The following is a 15,821-nucleotide window of genomic DNA, read 5'->3' on the forward strand; positions in this document are numbered from 1 at the left end:
CACTAAGAGGGAACAGGGCTAATTGTTCTTAGCTTCTGTACTGCCAGTTCTTTTGAAGGAATTGTTGCTTCATAGGTTTTGCTATTGATTGCTTTGTCAACCCCTTTGCTGGGTCATTACTTTTTTTATTCACTTTGTCAAATGATGAATCTCTGGTTTCTTTTTTTCAGTTCTTTTCCTGGGTCTATGGGATAAGCAACAATTGCCACATCTATTCTGAGATACAATAGCTACTCTTAAATAAAAAATTTTTATCATCTAATACCCTTGGGTAGTTAACCTCTAGGATTTTGTTGGAAAGGAGTTTAATTTATTCCCATTATATCCTCATTATAATACTGGTTCTTCATTTGGGATACATACTAACTACCATTTCACCATTAATATCTGATATAGTGCTAGAAATAGTAGCAATAGCAATAAGAAATTAAAGGAATAATCAAAAAAAGAAGAAAATGATCACTTTTTGCAGAATCCTAGAGAATAAATTAAAAACTAATTCAGGAGATGAAATAAATCACCAGCATTTCTGTTTTAAAAACACAAAAATTGGGGGGGGGGTGGATAGGTGGTAAAGTGGATAGAACACTGGCCCTGGAATCAGGAGTACTGAATTCAAATCCGACCTTAGACACTTAATAATTACCTAGCTGTGTGGCCTTGGGCAAGCCACTCAACCCCATTTGCCTTGCAAAAAAAAATCAAAGACTTAAAAACACAAAAATTGGAAGAGATAGGGAAATGTCATTTAAAATAAGAATAGAATATATAAAATACATACATGGAGTTTATCTACCAAGATACAAGGAACTATATGAATACAACTACAAAACACTTTATTAAAAGAAAGAGAAATATTAATTGTTCATGTGTTGGTTGAACCATTATAATAAAAATGAAAAGTCTACCCAAATTAAATTATTTATTCAGTGCCATATCAAAACCAACATTGATTATCTTATAGAAGGAGAAAAATAAAAACTATTTTCATCTGGAGAAATAAAAGGTAAAGAATCTCAAGGGAGATGCTAAAAAAAAAAAGAAAGAGGGACTACCAGATTTCAAATTATCTACCAGAAAATAGCAATCATCAAAATGATTTGGTGTTGATTAAAGAATAAGGAAGTTGATTAGTGGGATAATAAAGTACATATTGAAATAAATGAACCATGATTCTAAAGAACTAATGATGATGAATGCTACTTACCTTTTGAAGATTCAGGGTAAAGAATGACACATCTATTTTTTGGATATGGTCAATATGGGAATTTGTTTTGCTTGACTACACATATTTTTCCAGGGTTTCTTTTTTTAAGTTTTGTGTGTGTGTGTGTGTCTGTGTGTGTGTAAAATTGCAGGGAGAATAAAATGTAATTATAAAAAATCCCAAAAAACTTAAAATAGCTTTGCACTGCTGAATGAATTCATTTTAGACTTTTTAAACTGACATTCATGGTCCTTAATAATCTGGATCCAACTTAACCTTTCCAGTCACTTCTTCCATTATTCCTCTATAATATACTCTGGGAAAAATACATGATTCATCCTTTCCTATCTCCATGCCTTTGTTCCTGATATAGCTTCCTGTTGGAATGGATTTCTTTTTTATAGATCATAGGTTAAAGATCACAGGATCAATCAATCTATTAAACACCTGCTATATGCCAGGCAATGTGTCAGGTGCCTGGAATTCAAAGAAAAAAATTAAATAGTTCTTGCCTTTAAGGAGATCACATTGTGTGTGTGTGTGTGTGTGTGTGTGTGTGTGTGTGTGTGTGTGTGTGTGTGTGTGTATACTGAAAAAATACAAAGTAATTTTTTGAGAGGTGGGAAGGGCACTAGCTGAATAGCTGGAGTATTAATAAAGCTAGAGTATTAATAAAGTATTAATAAAGCTAGTCATAAGATCTATCTCATCTCTTTTTCTGTCTGAGTTGACCCACCACAACTATTGCTCTGGGTTTGTCTTGACTAGTGACCTCACTCCTTGCCTTGGAGGACTTAACTTTTTGTACCTCTTTCCTCCTCAATTTTCCTCCCTCCTTAGGGTGCAGCTGTCCTGATTATTGGTACTACCTAGAAACTATTACATCTATGGACCCTCCAGTCTCCCAGTTATCACATTGCCTCTTCTATCTTTGGTTGTAGAAATGATATTCTCATAGGGTACTAAGGCCTTGGTTGAATTATAAAGAAATACTATTATGACAATCTTGTTTGAAATCCTTACTCTCAAATGAATCAGAGTCATAATCAGTCTTCTTTGAATAGAACACTTAATCAGTTTCAATATCTTTGCACGGAGGCTTCCTTCCTCAATCACCAATCATCCTGAAAAAAGTATAGCAATTGATTAAGCATTTTCTGACTGTTCAGTCAGAAATGTCTTAACTTACTCTGAACAGCCATATCTTTGGGTCTATACCATTCTTATCGTACAGACACTATTTTGTATAGCATAATGTCTGAAATATAGTAGGTAATAAATGCTTTTTGATTAACTGTTAATATAGCAATTACTTATGTAGATCTTATTTCTATAGGATTACAAACTTCTTTCTTTTTCTATCTCCCTTACCTCCCTTGGATCTAATCCTTGATCCTGCAGAAGGCAGAAAGACAGGAAGACAGAAAGAAAGAAAGAAAGCAAGCAAGCAAGAAAGAAAAAGTTTCTTTACATCAATAATTGAGGTTGTACCACATGAGTAATAAGTGTCAGAAGACTGGATTCATATCCAAGTCCTCACTCTGCAATTCAGTACTCTTTCCATGGAACCATACTGCCTCCTGAAAGTAGAAAATTTATTTTTTATTTTATTTAAAAATTTTTATTTTCAGTTCTGAATCCCTCTCTTCCTCCTGCCTCTAAAGTAAAAGAAAATATATTTCAGTCTTCACTTAGAGCTCATCAGTTGTGTTTTTGGAGGTGGATAGCCATTTTCATCATCATCAATCCTTTGGAATTGTCTTGGATCACTGTAGTTTTCAGAATAGCTAAGTCTTTTTCATAGTTGATCATCATTACAATATTGCTGCCACTGTGTACTATGTTGTTCTAGTTCTGCTCATTTCATTTTGTATCAGCTCATTCCCAGGTTTTTCTGAAACCATCCCCTTCATCATTTCTAACAGCACAATAATATTTCATCATATTCATATATAACAACTTTTCAGTCATTACTCAGTTAATGGATATACTCTCAGTTTCACATTCTTTGTCATTATAAACACAGCTGTTATAAATATTTTTGTACATATGAATATTTTCCTTTTTCTTTGATCACTCTGGGGTATAGACAGGGAGATAAAGAAAGGAAGGAGGGAGGGAAGGAAAGAAGAAAGGGAAAGAGAGAGAGAAAGAAGGAAAGGAAAGAAGGAGGATCAGAGGGAAAGAAGAAACAAAAGAAAGAAGGAAGGAAAGGAAGGTAGAAAAGGAAGAAAGAAAAGGAAAAGAAAAGAAGGGAAGAATGAAGGGAGGAAGGAAGGAAGCATAAATTATACCAATAACTGACATTTAAATCCTGCTTACATTTTTTAGATCAGTATGCTCTATACTAAATTTCCTCCTTAATAAAGAATTAATAAGGAATACTACCTTTGTCTGCTCTGGTAATTAGTAGGTCCAGCGATTCAAGTACATGTATCTGCTTCACTTGCAGAGTTTTGTCAAATACTGGTACTATCGGCTGGCCATCTGAAAAAGAAAACAGTTCATTCGATCCTATAAATATGGTTTAAGCTTGTTAAATTCTCTACAATTATGTGCCTGCAGCTCATTTCAATGTTAATTGTCTTTCTAGTCAAGAGAGGAGATGAGTTTCTCTTGCCAGAGCTTTCACAGTCTACACAGTGAGACAAAAATGCTCTTTTCTTATTTTTGATGGAAGGTAGGTTCTTCCTTCCCCAAGGGGTTCATCAATGCTGTAGCAATATGTAGATACTTAATATTTTCTCAAAGTTAATAAAAGAGAAAGTAATGTCTAGTAAATCAAGGATTCAATTCTTATACCAAAGATCTGAAAATGAAAAAAAAAAAGCAAGGCAAACTGGTCCTTTTAGAATTTTCTTTCTTTCTTTCTTTCTTTCTTTCTTTCTTTCTTTCTTTCTTTCTTTCTTTCTTTCTTTCTTTCTTTCTTTCTTTCTTCCTTCCTTCCTTCCTTCCTTCCTTCCTTCCTTCCTTCCTTCCTTCCTTCCTTCCTTCCTTCCTTCCTTCCTTCCTTCCTTTTTAAAATACAATCTGATAGGATTTTGTGTAATGTCATTAATAGATTCTGTGAAAACATGAGTTTAGGTGGAATAATATTATGGGGTGGCAGTTAGTTTCTATGGAAATTAATGCCATGGTGGGGGGGGGTTCCCAGTGCTAGTTCAGATCACCAACTGTTTAGTTTGAGTTTCATGTATCAGGCTGAATAACATTATAGTGGGGTTGGTTATAATGTTTTAATAACATTTTATTGTAAAGCTCTCCCTCCAATGTCTTATCACAGAAAGGAGGTAGACTTGAGTTCACAAAGGCAGTGTCAATGGACTGCAAACTCTGTCAGGCACAACCAAACTGGAAAGGTTTCAACAATGAGCTAAATGATGCACTGTCATATACAGACAATCCTAGTCAAATGTGGAGAGCTTATTATTAGAAGATTTGTAATTATCAGAAGTCATCTTTTAGCCACAGCAACTTATAAAACTACTTACTAATGCATGGAGAGGCTAAGATCCATCGGAAATGGGAGGACCCATATCAATAAAATTGAAGAATCTTAGTGTATTGAGTCAATATTGGTTGGGCAACATTTTGTGGAGATATACTTCTACTTGAAAATAAAAAGTTCTTTTCTTAGAATTTTGACTTAGGATCATAGAGTTAGAGTTAGGATGGACCAGAGAGATTATCTGGTCCAATCTCCTCATTGAACATATGAGGAAACTAAGAGCTGGGGAGAAGAAGGAACTTCTCACAAGTTTAATCAAAAAGGAGACAATGTTTCAGCTACATCAGTAAGGGGCAGAAATATGCTTGATTCCAAAGTCGGCTCTGAGTCTGTACTTTTTCAAAGATACCATACTGCTTCCCTTTAAAGTAGAAAGCATTTTTTTCTCTTGCATTTTACATATTTGTACCATACCAACATATACTACTTTTGTTACTCAACCTCTCTCTGTTTGGAAATTGTAAATATGTCCCTCTGATCAAGAACAATCAACATTCTTTTTCAACTAAAAAATAAATGAAAGAGGAGAAGAAACAGCAATTAAAGTGAGAGAATAACAAAAAAAGGAAGTAAGGAAAAATGTTTAGGCAGAATATAGATTATAGTTGCCTTAAGTGCTAAATCTGATGAATACAGTTTTAGTAGGGATAATTAAAAAGTCCTTCACTTGTATTTTTAAAAAATCAATAGTTCAAGATAGGGAAATATGCATGGAGAGAAGTTTCTGGAAAAAGACTTAGAGGGTTTCATAATCTATAAGATTCCTATAAATTAAGAATAAATCTGGAAACCCCCTAAACTGAACTAATTATATATTTATATATACATATATACATATATATATATTTATTAAAAATTTTGTTTGTTAGGACTTGTGATTGTGGATGGGCAACACTGAATGAGTAAATGCCTTTTACTACTACTGTTAAAAATGGAGAGAGATTTGCCCAGAATTATATTCCAAGGTACTTTTACTTATCTCTCATACAGCTGACATGTGTCAAAAGACAGGATCTGAACCAGGTCTCCCTGACTTTGAGATCAGCCCTGCCTCTAATGTGATACAGACTGCATTAAGAAAAGCATCATATTCAGAAGAAGGGCCCAAGTAAATCACATTTTGGAATGCTGTGTTTAGTTCTAAATGCTTCATTTTAGGAAGGATATTGACAAGGTGGAACAATTCCAGGAAAAGGCAACTAGGATGAATAGATTTTGGGGTATATGATAGCTATCTTTAAGTATTTGAAGGACTGTGGTGTCACAGAGGCAGATTTGTTTTGCTTGGCCCTTCAGGGAATAAATGGGAAGTAGGGAGAGGCAGACTTTGGCACAGAAAACATTTTGCAATGTTACCAAAGTAGAATGAACTGTTTGAAGAGAAGTTCACACAGAGATGTTGCAGAGGGAATTTCTCCTCAGGTGCTGGTATGACTAAATAATCTCTGAATTCCCTTCTAACTCTGAGATTAAATGATTCTTTGCTCATACTGTTTCACCCAGGATTTCCTTTAAAGTATTTACTATTGTTCTAAGTGTATATTAATTAGGTGTGTTCTCCATCAGCAAAAAATTAATCTCATAAGGAAGAAAATTTGTTGTAAGCTTAAATGAGATCTAGAAGAGAAAATCTAGAATGCTGTAAATTCACATAGGAAGTTACTTTTTTGCCATCCAACTTTCACTTTTCCTTATTATGTTTTCTATTTCTTTCAATTTTTTCTATCTTCCTTTCTTCTTTCTGTCCTTCCTCTTTCTTTCTTCATTGTATTGAAAGTTTTCATTAAAAAACTATTTATACTATTTAGAAAATTTAGGAATATTTCTGAGAGAGGAACAGAGATGAAGCTGTCAGAATCATAAAAAAAACTTCACTCTCCATTCCTATATAATTTTAGATTACTTGCAGCAGTCTTATTAAGATCTGGTTTTAGTCATGACAGTAAACTTTTTAATTCAGATTAGTCTCTGGAATTGTCTCAGTTACAATATTAGGTGAAATATTATGAAACATTGTAGTCCACTAATATCTCTATTTCTACAAGGCATTCCCTTCTCCTGATTTCCTTAACTTCTCATAAGAAAATAAATCACTTGAGATACTTCTTTTGGAGCATCTTTTCTGAAAGAAAGGTGTCATCTCAGGATTCTGCAGTACATTTACTCTCTCCCTTGAGCAATGTGTGATTGAAATTCAGTTAATGTCTTCTAGTAACTGACTTCGCTGAACCATTATAATTTTATCATTCCTTCTAGAGAGAATTTTGGTGCAAAAGTTATTGAATAATCATGGTGGGGAATAGAAAAAAAAGTTGCTCTAAAGAAATGTCATATAACAATTCATATAGATCATGAAATAACACTTTACTTTTATAAAAGACATGTATGTATTAGCAAGCATGTATTCTATACTGAAAATCTTCATTGGCTAAAAACTATATATGGAAATGGTTAAAAGAATTAAGTTTGTGGGAAATAGGAATCAGGTTACCCTAGTCATGTATGATATCATTCGGCAATCTATTTCATGAATACATAAATTTTAGAATATATTTTTCTATTAAACAAGAAAAGGTAGGAATGGTTACATCATATTTAATCAGATTTCAGACTTCCCTGAGAGTAGGTATTTGCTACTCATGAACTTGAAAATGATCCTAGGCAAAAATGGCCTTGTGGCAAATAAAATATCAAGTGTGTAAAATCTGTGAATGAAACTGATAGAAACGGGACAGTGAAATATGGAACTTGCTCAAAATAATATTGGTAGCTTCATGGGCTGAAAAAAATTCATATGAAAGACAAGCAAAAAATGAGGAAGGAATTATAAAAAATTATAAATTACAAGCTAAAATCACATAATGGAATATATGGAAAGCCTTGAGATCAATCCTGCTTTTTTACTACTGTGAGAAAACAGGAAAGTATGCTTTTGTTTTGTAGTAGTAAGAATGCCTATATTTATGCTTTGGTCTTTGCATTTAGACAACTCATACTTAGTAAAATTCTCCAATTCAGAAGAAAATAAATTGTTTTCACAAGTCATAATCTTAGATTTGTAAAACACAAGTCTCTAAATCTAGTTATATTATAATGGGGATATAAGAAGCACCAAATTATATTTTGTGGGGATAAGTGTGGAAATGAAAAGACAAATTCAATGTCTATGTCTGATCAGAAAAGAATTATAAAGGTTTTCTTTGAACTTTGTACAGGTTAAAACTTAGAAACAAATATGTATAAATATTTAATGTAAAGGAAACCAGATATATTTTGCCAATACCTTTCTTCAGGAAAGCAGAATAATATCATAAATAAAATGAGCATTTTTTTTGCCACTAGTTGAACAAAAATTACTTGATTGGGAATTAATAGTTATCAAGTTTGTCTTTTTTTTTTTTTTTTTTTTTTAGGTTTTTGCAAGGCAAATGGGGTTTAAGTGGCTTGCCCAAGGCCATACAGCTAGGTAATTATTAAGTGTCTGAGACTGGATTTGAACCTAGGTACTCCTGACTCCAGGGCCAGTGCTTTATCCACTGCACCACCTAGCCACCCCTCAAGTTTGTCTTAAAAGAATGTTACAACCATCAATGAGGCTTCAGTTGATTTAATATTTTATTTTAGCCTATAGCTGGCATAGTACTGTGGCTGGACATTAGATAAATAGAGGTCTAGTCAAATCTCTTCTATTTGTACCTCTCTTACTCAACAGTTATCTTAGAAAGACTCTTTAATCTTGTTGGACCTTGGAAGGGTGGGCCTCTACTCCTAGCCTTGTCACTTACTAGTTATGATCCTGGGCAGACTGCTTAATCTCCTTGGGCCTCAGTTTCCTTATCAGTAAAATGAAGAAGCTACCCTACATGATCTCTATAGGCTCCAGTTCCAAAATTCTATGATTCTATTAATCTTTTTTGTTTGTTTTTGCAAGGTAATAGGGTTAAGTGATTTGCCAAAGGTCACACAGCTGGGTAATTATTAAGTGTCTAAGGCTGGATTTGAACTCAGGTAAATCTGTCTCCAAGGTCAGTGTTCTATCTATTGATCCACTTAGCTGTTCCTGATTCTATTAATCTGAAGAAAAAAGAAGTTCAGGTATTTTTTATTACTTTCTCCTAAATTAATCAGGATTAAAATTGTGTGATCACTTTGTATTTTCTAAAATTAATGAAATGAAAATTCATAAATTCTCTGAGACTCAGTATTTGGAAATGGACATTAACTAAAATAGATACTAAAATTTAACCTATTTTAAATAAGGATATGACTATAGTAGTCCTCCCATAAGGTGCCTTCATGTATTATAAATCACAGCCCTTACATGTGTGATAATATACTTAATAGCTTATTATAACATAGAAAACTATAATATAGGAGTTATCACTGTCCCCTGACTACAATGTTTTGGAAGGTTTCTGCTGAAGTTAAAGAATGATCATTATTTGCAAGTATGTGACTTGCAACTGTAACATTCTGAAGTCATCATTACCTATAATTTTTGAGTAGATGGCCTCTACAGCAAATAGTAGCATGTTATTGTGAAAAATAATATCACTCTTAAGAATGATGAAACTTGAGTTCATTTATTGGCTTCAATATTTATTAGCTCTGTGACTCTTGAAAACACTTCTCTGAGTATTAGTTTCTTCATCTGTTAAATGGATATACTTCCTATATCATAGGATTGTTGATAATACTTTGTGAATCTTGACAAGATATTGGGAGGGAACTGGTTTCAACAAGAGAACAAATATGATAGGAATTCCCTTTGAGCTATGGTTCCAAATTCAAAGAGAGGCAGGGGCCACTACACAGGACATAAGGATCTCTGCAGCAGCAGAACTTAGAAAATCACATATTGACATCTAAGTTCTACTATATTTTTACTCATCCTGTTAAATATTTCTCATTTAAATTTTAATCTAGTTCTAGTCTCTGTGTTTTTGATCCCTCTTCTTAAGAGCAGTAACTCCAGGCTTCTGCCATGCAAAAACAACTGGAGCTTCACCTTTCTGTTCTGGCAAAGATATCCTGGTTAAAACACTATGGACAGAGGGAAGGCAAGGGGCAGGAAGAGGGAGAGAAGGCTCGGAGCTGGCCAAGAGCTGTGGCCATGACAGGGCCTGGTGACACCTGCTGGATGAGTCCAGGAACTATCCATCTAGGATGGTGACTCATTTACATAGACCTTTGAGAAAGGGATGCTCCTTAGGAAATTTCAATCTGTTTTCCAAAGTTTTCTGAGTCAATAAATAATCTGGGTACCTGAAGATACAAGGAAAGGCCAACCAGTTCTTGCCCTCAAAACGTTCCCAGTCTAAAGGGAAGGGACAAATTGTAGAGAGGATAAATAGGCATCAGAAAAAGCTTCCTGGAGAAGGTAGGCTTAGCTGGGACTTGAGGGAAGGCTGAAAGGAGGGGGAGGGGAACAACCTGGGCAACGGCCAGAAAGAGAGAGATGGAGGGAGGCCAAAGCCACCAGAGCTCATGGTCCTTGGGAAAGTAACAATGTTTGCCCTTCATTTTCGAAGAAGACCGCAACATAAGGGAGGTGATGCTGTGACAAGCACATGAATTAGGTTTGAGTGAAGGAGTGCTGTTTAAGTCACCAGCCTCATTTTCTCCTCCAGAACCATCTGGGTCCAGTGCCAGAAATAAATCAACTTTACTGGAGATGGCCCTGGATGTGGGGCAGTCAGGGTTAAGTGACTTGCCCAAGGTCATATACACTGAGGCTAGATTTGAACACCTATTCTCCTGGCTCCAAGGCCAGTGCTCTATCCACTGTGCCACAGGGCAGCTAGGTAAGTTGGGGAAGTAGGAGAAGACTGGAAAGACTGAGGTGGAGCCGGGCTAGGTTATGAAGGGCTTTGTATGCCAAACACAGAATTTTTAAAATTTAATTATGGAGATGACAGGGAACTCCTGGAGTTTATTGAATATTATGGGGCTGTATATGTGTGTGTGGGACATGACTGGGATTAGAGCTTTATGAAAATCACCTTGGTGGCTGATAAAAGTTTTCATTTTTTTAATACTGTGAACTCTGTGCTTCTGAGGGGAGTTGGAGAGTGATTTTTCCATGTTTCAGGAGGATGGAGGATAATGAGTGGTAAGTACTGAGAGGAGTCAGAAATCTTCCTGAAATGTAACTGAATCTTTCATGCTCTGAGGGCCTCTGACATATTAGCTGGTGTTTTTTAAAAGACATTTCAGGTGTGATTTCTTCAGATTACTCTCAAAATAAAGCAATTGTAATAAGAGAATGAGAATTTTCTATCTAATTTTACAGATGAGGAAAATGAGACTCAGAGAAGTTGAATGATTTGCCTAAGGTCACACAGGTGGCAAAAAGGGGAGCTAAGATTCAAGCTCTGACTCCAAGGCCATTGTTCCCTTTCATCTAGACCACAAGGTCACACAATAAGGGCCAGTGTAAAGACTTGAATTTTGCCCTCTGTTTTTAGGACCAGGATTCTTTCCACTCTATTGCATTTAAGTCTGTACTAACCTCACTATAGTACAGAGTGGTTAGATAAATGAATCACATTCATCATCGTCAGAAATTCTGTCACACAAATATAGACATTTATAGGAGCAACTACTCACTAACCATCTACTAGCAAGACGCCAGCATCTGTAGAGACCAGCAAGGCCTGGCCCCAGGAATCTGCGCATACAGCTTCATGAGGAAAATTACTGCAGAAACACTGGGACTCCCAAGGCTACGAGACAATACAAGCATTGAATAGTAAGTGCACCCAAAAAATCAAACCACGGCTTGTCAATGGAAATGCTCAGTACCATGGCTGAAACAGTAACACAGATGCCTTATTGAATGGACACTTCAAGATTTAAAAAGGATTAGGAATTTATTAATTTTCTTGAGGAGCAAAATCTCCTTTCAATTTATTCATTAGAAGAAATCTTTTAATATGTTTCTGTGACTGTGAAATATGTTTTCCTATATTATGTATAACCCATTTTTTTCTGGGAGAATCAAAACATTAGAGAAATTTACTTCATGAAGATATAGTTTCTCTTTCCCCTTGAAGTTGGATCAATTGATATACATTTTCAGGGGAAGATGAAAAGATATTTGACTTTCACTTCACAATAAAATGATATCCCACATCTTGTATTAAATGAGATAATAAATGTATAGTGCTTTGCAAAACTTGAAGCACTATATAAATGTTAGCTATTATTATTACTTGTAAAAAATAAAAAAGTCTGTCTCCTGTGTTGCTGATTCAGTAAAAACATCAAATCATACATCATACATGGTATTAATTCTATCTGAATAAAACTGCTTCTTGAGTGATTTAATATTATAAAAATCTAAAAGAGAAAATTAGCAATGCTTATAGGAAAAGGGTCCATTAAAATAGCTGTATTCTTTCAAACAGAATATTTGAACTATGTAGACTGTTTTTCTTAAGTTGGGCACTCAGTTTCATTTCAGACAGAAAGCACCATTTCTCATGTTGCCCCTATACCTACCTTTTAGTCTTGTATATGATGGGAAAGACAAGTCAAGTTATATCATAATCATACAGAGGCCTTGCCAGAGTTAATATGTTTTTTGGGGGGCAATTAACTTTCAAATAAAATTGTTTAGGTTCTAAAATATCCAAAACCTAAAGGTCAGAGTAAGTTTGGGATAACTGATTACCCCAGCCAAACTGTAATGCTATATATCTTGATTCTTGCTTTCATCAAGTCACTGTTGTTTGAGAATGGTTTTCTGATGTATACAAAAATATGAAAAGCTTGTGTGTGTGTGTGTGTGTGTGTGTGTGTGTGTGTGTGTGTGTACACCTATATAGTAATAAAAATGAAGTGGTCACTGATGGACCACTGCAGATTATCATTAGGCTTCAGGGCAGAGGTATTTTCAGAAAAATAAAGCAATTGTATTTTCCCTGGGAAAAGTCAGAGGCAATTACCAAACATCAAAAAAAGACCCACTGATTGGCAAGATGCCCTTTTTGGAATGGTATGCTGAAGAATATAGAATTGGATGGTAGAAGAAAGACAAGAAGTTATAGAACTGCTCTCTAGTACAGGCAGTGCCCACTTTTAATAAAAATTTAATTTATTTTTCATGGCTGAGTTGTTACCAATATATAAAGGTGGATTTCAATGAAGCTCACTGAAGTAAAAATTCAGCTCATTTCTTTTTACTCCTTAGACCATGTGGTCAACTTAACACACAAACTAAGAATTAGCTCCCCTTGGCTTATTTGACTGTAGCTTACAAAAAGAGGGCTCCCTAGGTACTTGACAATATGAATCTCTCAGCACTAAGCTAGGCCCAGTGTTGAGAGTTCAGCCATGCTTTAACATACAAAGGTACATGCAGATAAGAGGCAACTCAAACTGATGAACTTGCTTATATATTTATTAGAGTCTGAAATATGAATTTGACAAGCAAAAAGAAGCCAGTGGAGGTTCTGAAGGAGTAAAGTGACTCAAGAAGGATGTTTGCTTCATGCCAACAACCATTTATTAAGAGTGAAAACTCCTGGTGTTTGGTTTTAGGGACAGGAAGAGAAATAAAACTTAATTCCAGCCCTCTGGGAACTTATAGTCTAATAGTGGGGTAAGGTTTGAATAAAAATAATTGTGCCACAAGGAGAGTATGGTGAGTTGACAGAAATCCAGATAGACTCTGATAAACTCTACCTAGACAGGCCACAGGAAGACCAGATGGGATTTAGGAGAAAGACATATGGAAGGCTAGCGGCTAAATGTTGAGACAAACAGTTTGAATTGCCTCTGATAATTCATTTGACTTCCAGCCAATTGTGTGTCAGAAACATCTTTATCTTCCACCCCAGTAAAAATTTCAATTCCCTGAATAATTTTATTGAGTATACTGTACATCTGCAGACAAGCATGAAAATATTAACAACTCACCTCTTTTTTACAAAGACCTGAAGTTGCCAAGCTAGTTGGAGCATCCCCTCTCACGATGGTTTTCAGTTTCAGAGCCTTAATGGGACAGATTAGTTTGTTTAAAGTGTGCTCATGTTCAGTTTAGTGAGAGGATAAACAGGTATAATTTGAACAATAGCAACCTCTAACACCATTTATATGGTGTTTCTCAGTTCAACAAAGTGCTTTACATAGCCATCACCTCCTTTTAATTTTCATTAACAACCCTTTGATGGAGATAGTACCAATATTTTTGTTCCCATTTTACAGAATAGGAAACTGTAGTTGAACTAATTTGCCCATGTTCATAAATCTGGAAAGTGATGGAGCTAGAACTTGTCTCCAAAGGTTATTGCTCTTTCCACTATACCAAATTTGTCATAAGGAGATGGGTAATTTTAGGCTCCAGTATTCAAATGCCTATACTGTTAGTGAATTTAGATAATACAGTTATTTTCTAGCAAGTTTTAAATAGTCATAATCTCTTTATAACACATTATGATGTAACTCAATTAATTTGCATTCATTAATTCATTGATGCCTCTCAATCCAACAAATGTTTATTATGTGCCTACTACATGAAAGGTATTGTGCTCTGTGCTGAAGATATGAAAATTAAAGAAGGGTACAGTCACTGGCCTCAAGAAGAATGCTATTGACCAGATGATCACATGTATTGAAAAATTAGAGTGTGATAGAAAGAAGGGGGAAATCTAGATCTTGGTCTAGATTTGAGGGAAAGATTGCTTTTAGGCAGAGAGAAACAAAGATGATCTCATGAATGGGGTGGCATGAGAGCCAGACCTTGAAGGAGAAGAAGGGATGTGAAGAGAGCCATTTTCCTAACATCAGTGCAAATGAATAGAATCAGGAGGTAGCAGGATGAACTATGAAAGTAATTAGCATTCTAATTTGGTTGAAACTTTAGAGTATATTAGGAATATGAAATGGGCCTGGGAAGGTGGATTGGATTCAGCTTGTCAATGTCCTGGAATTTCAAGCACAGAACTCTTCTATGTGCAGTAGGTAGATGCTGAAATTTTTTAAGTAGAAAATAATAGAATTAGAGGAGTATATGTTGAGCAGTTTTGTGAAATATAACAATTTCAAATGGTTGGGATAGAGGCAAGAGGAGGAAACTCTGTAAACTGTCATCAGGAGATTATTACAGCAGTTTAGGTAAGAGATGATGAGAGACTGAACTAAGGCAACTGAAGTGTGAGTGGAGAAGACTGGGATGCATTCAAGAAATGGAGAGGAGAAAATATTGATAGGAGTTGACTCCTAACTAGATGTGGAAGGTGAGGGACAGAGGAGAGTCAAAAATGACAGAGTTTTTGAGTTTGGGAGAATAGTGGTTTGAAGAAACCAAGAAGATGGGGAGAGCCAGGTTTCTGGGAGAAGGAAGAATTCAGTATTGAACTTGTTAAATTTGAGGTGCTGGTGATTCACTCAGGTGAAGGTGAAGATGTGGAACTGGAACTCTGGGGAGAAGTTGAGAGATGTATTCAATTCACTTCAGTGAAGCCAACTATGTTTAAGACACTATCCATCCTTAGGCTAAGCTAGGGATAAAGAAAGAAAAAAAAAATGTGTCTGGCCTCAAGGAGCTTACATTCTACTGGATTGTAGGGCTGTAGATTGTTTTAGATATGCAGATTTAAGAATCACTGGTGATAATTGAATTCATGAGAGCCCATGAGATCTAAAAGTGAGAAAATTGAGAAGAAAAAGGTGCTGAAGATTAAGGCTTAAGTGATCAATTAATCAATATTTATGAAATGCCAACTACATATTAGGTATTAAAGACTTTATATGATATTGGGGATAAAATATACATTCATAAAAATAAATAGAAAATATATATAAGATATATAAAAGATAATTTGGAAGAGGATGTCTTTGTAGTTGGGGTGGGAATCAGGAAAGCTCTCATATAGGTGATAGCTGAACTATAAGGAGAATAGATGCATGGGAAGAGAGATGGAATGTGGGAAAACAGGTATAGACTATCCTGTGCAAGGAATTGGAAAGAAGTTCAATTTGGCTAGACCATTGAATTTGTGGAATACTGTGTAATAAGTCTGCAAAGGTGGGCCAAAACCAGTTTATATTTTATCCTAGAAGAAAAACGGAGCCACTGGAACTTTCTGAGCAAGTAAAATA

At 35.2% G+C, this 15,821-nt stretch overlaps 1 protein-coding gene across 3 annotated transcripts in view; it reads right to left on the reverse strand.

Annotated features, from left to right (window-relative positions):
• Window positions 1-15,821, reverse strand: part of GARNL3 (GTPase activating Rap/RanGAP domain like 3) — a 207,990-nt gene that overhangs the window by 69,400 nt on the left and 122,769 nt on the right. For all 3 annotated transcript variants that reach the window (XM_074211536.1, XM_074211535.1, XM_074211537.1), the window contains 3 exons: window positions 13,638-13,712; window positions 11,329-11,440; window positions 3,596-3,694 (listed from right to left, as the gene is read on the reverse strand). In XM_074211536.1, the coding sequence (XP_074067637.1) occupies window positions 3,596-3,694; window positions 11,329-11,440; window positions 13,638-13,712 (286 nt within the window). The remainder of the gene's footprint in view (window positions 1-3,595; window positions 3,695-11,328; window positions 11,441-13,637; window positions 13,713-15,821) is intronic.

The sequence above is a fragment of the Macrotis lagotis genome, chromosome 1 (assembly GCF_037893015.1).
Source record: "Macrotis lagotis isolate mMagLag1 chromosome 1, bilby.v1.9.chrom.fasta, whole genome shotgun sequence".
Classification (NCBI taxonomy): Eukaryota; Metazoa; Chordata; class Mammalia; order Peramelemorphia; family Peramelidae; genus Macrotis; species Macrotis lagotis.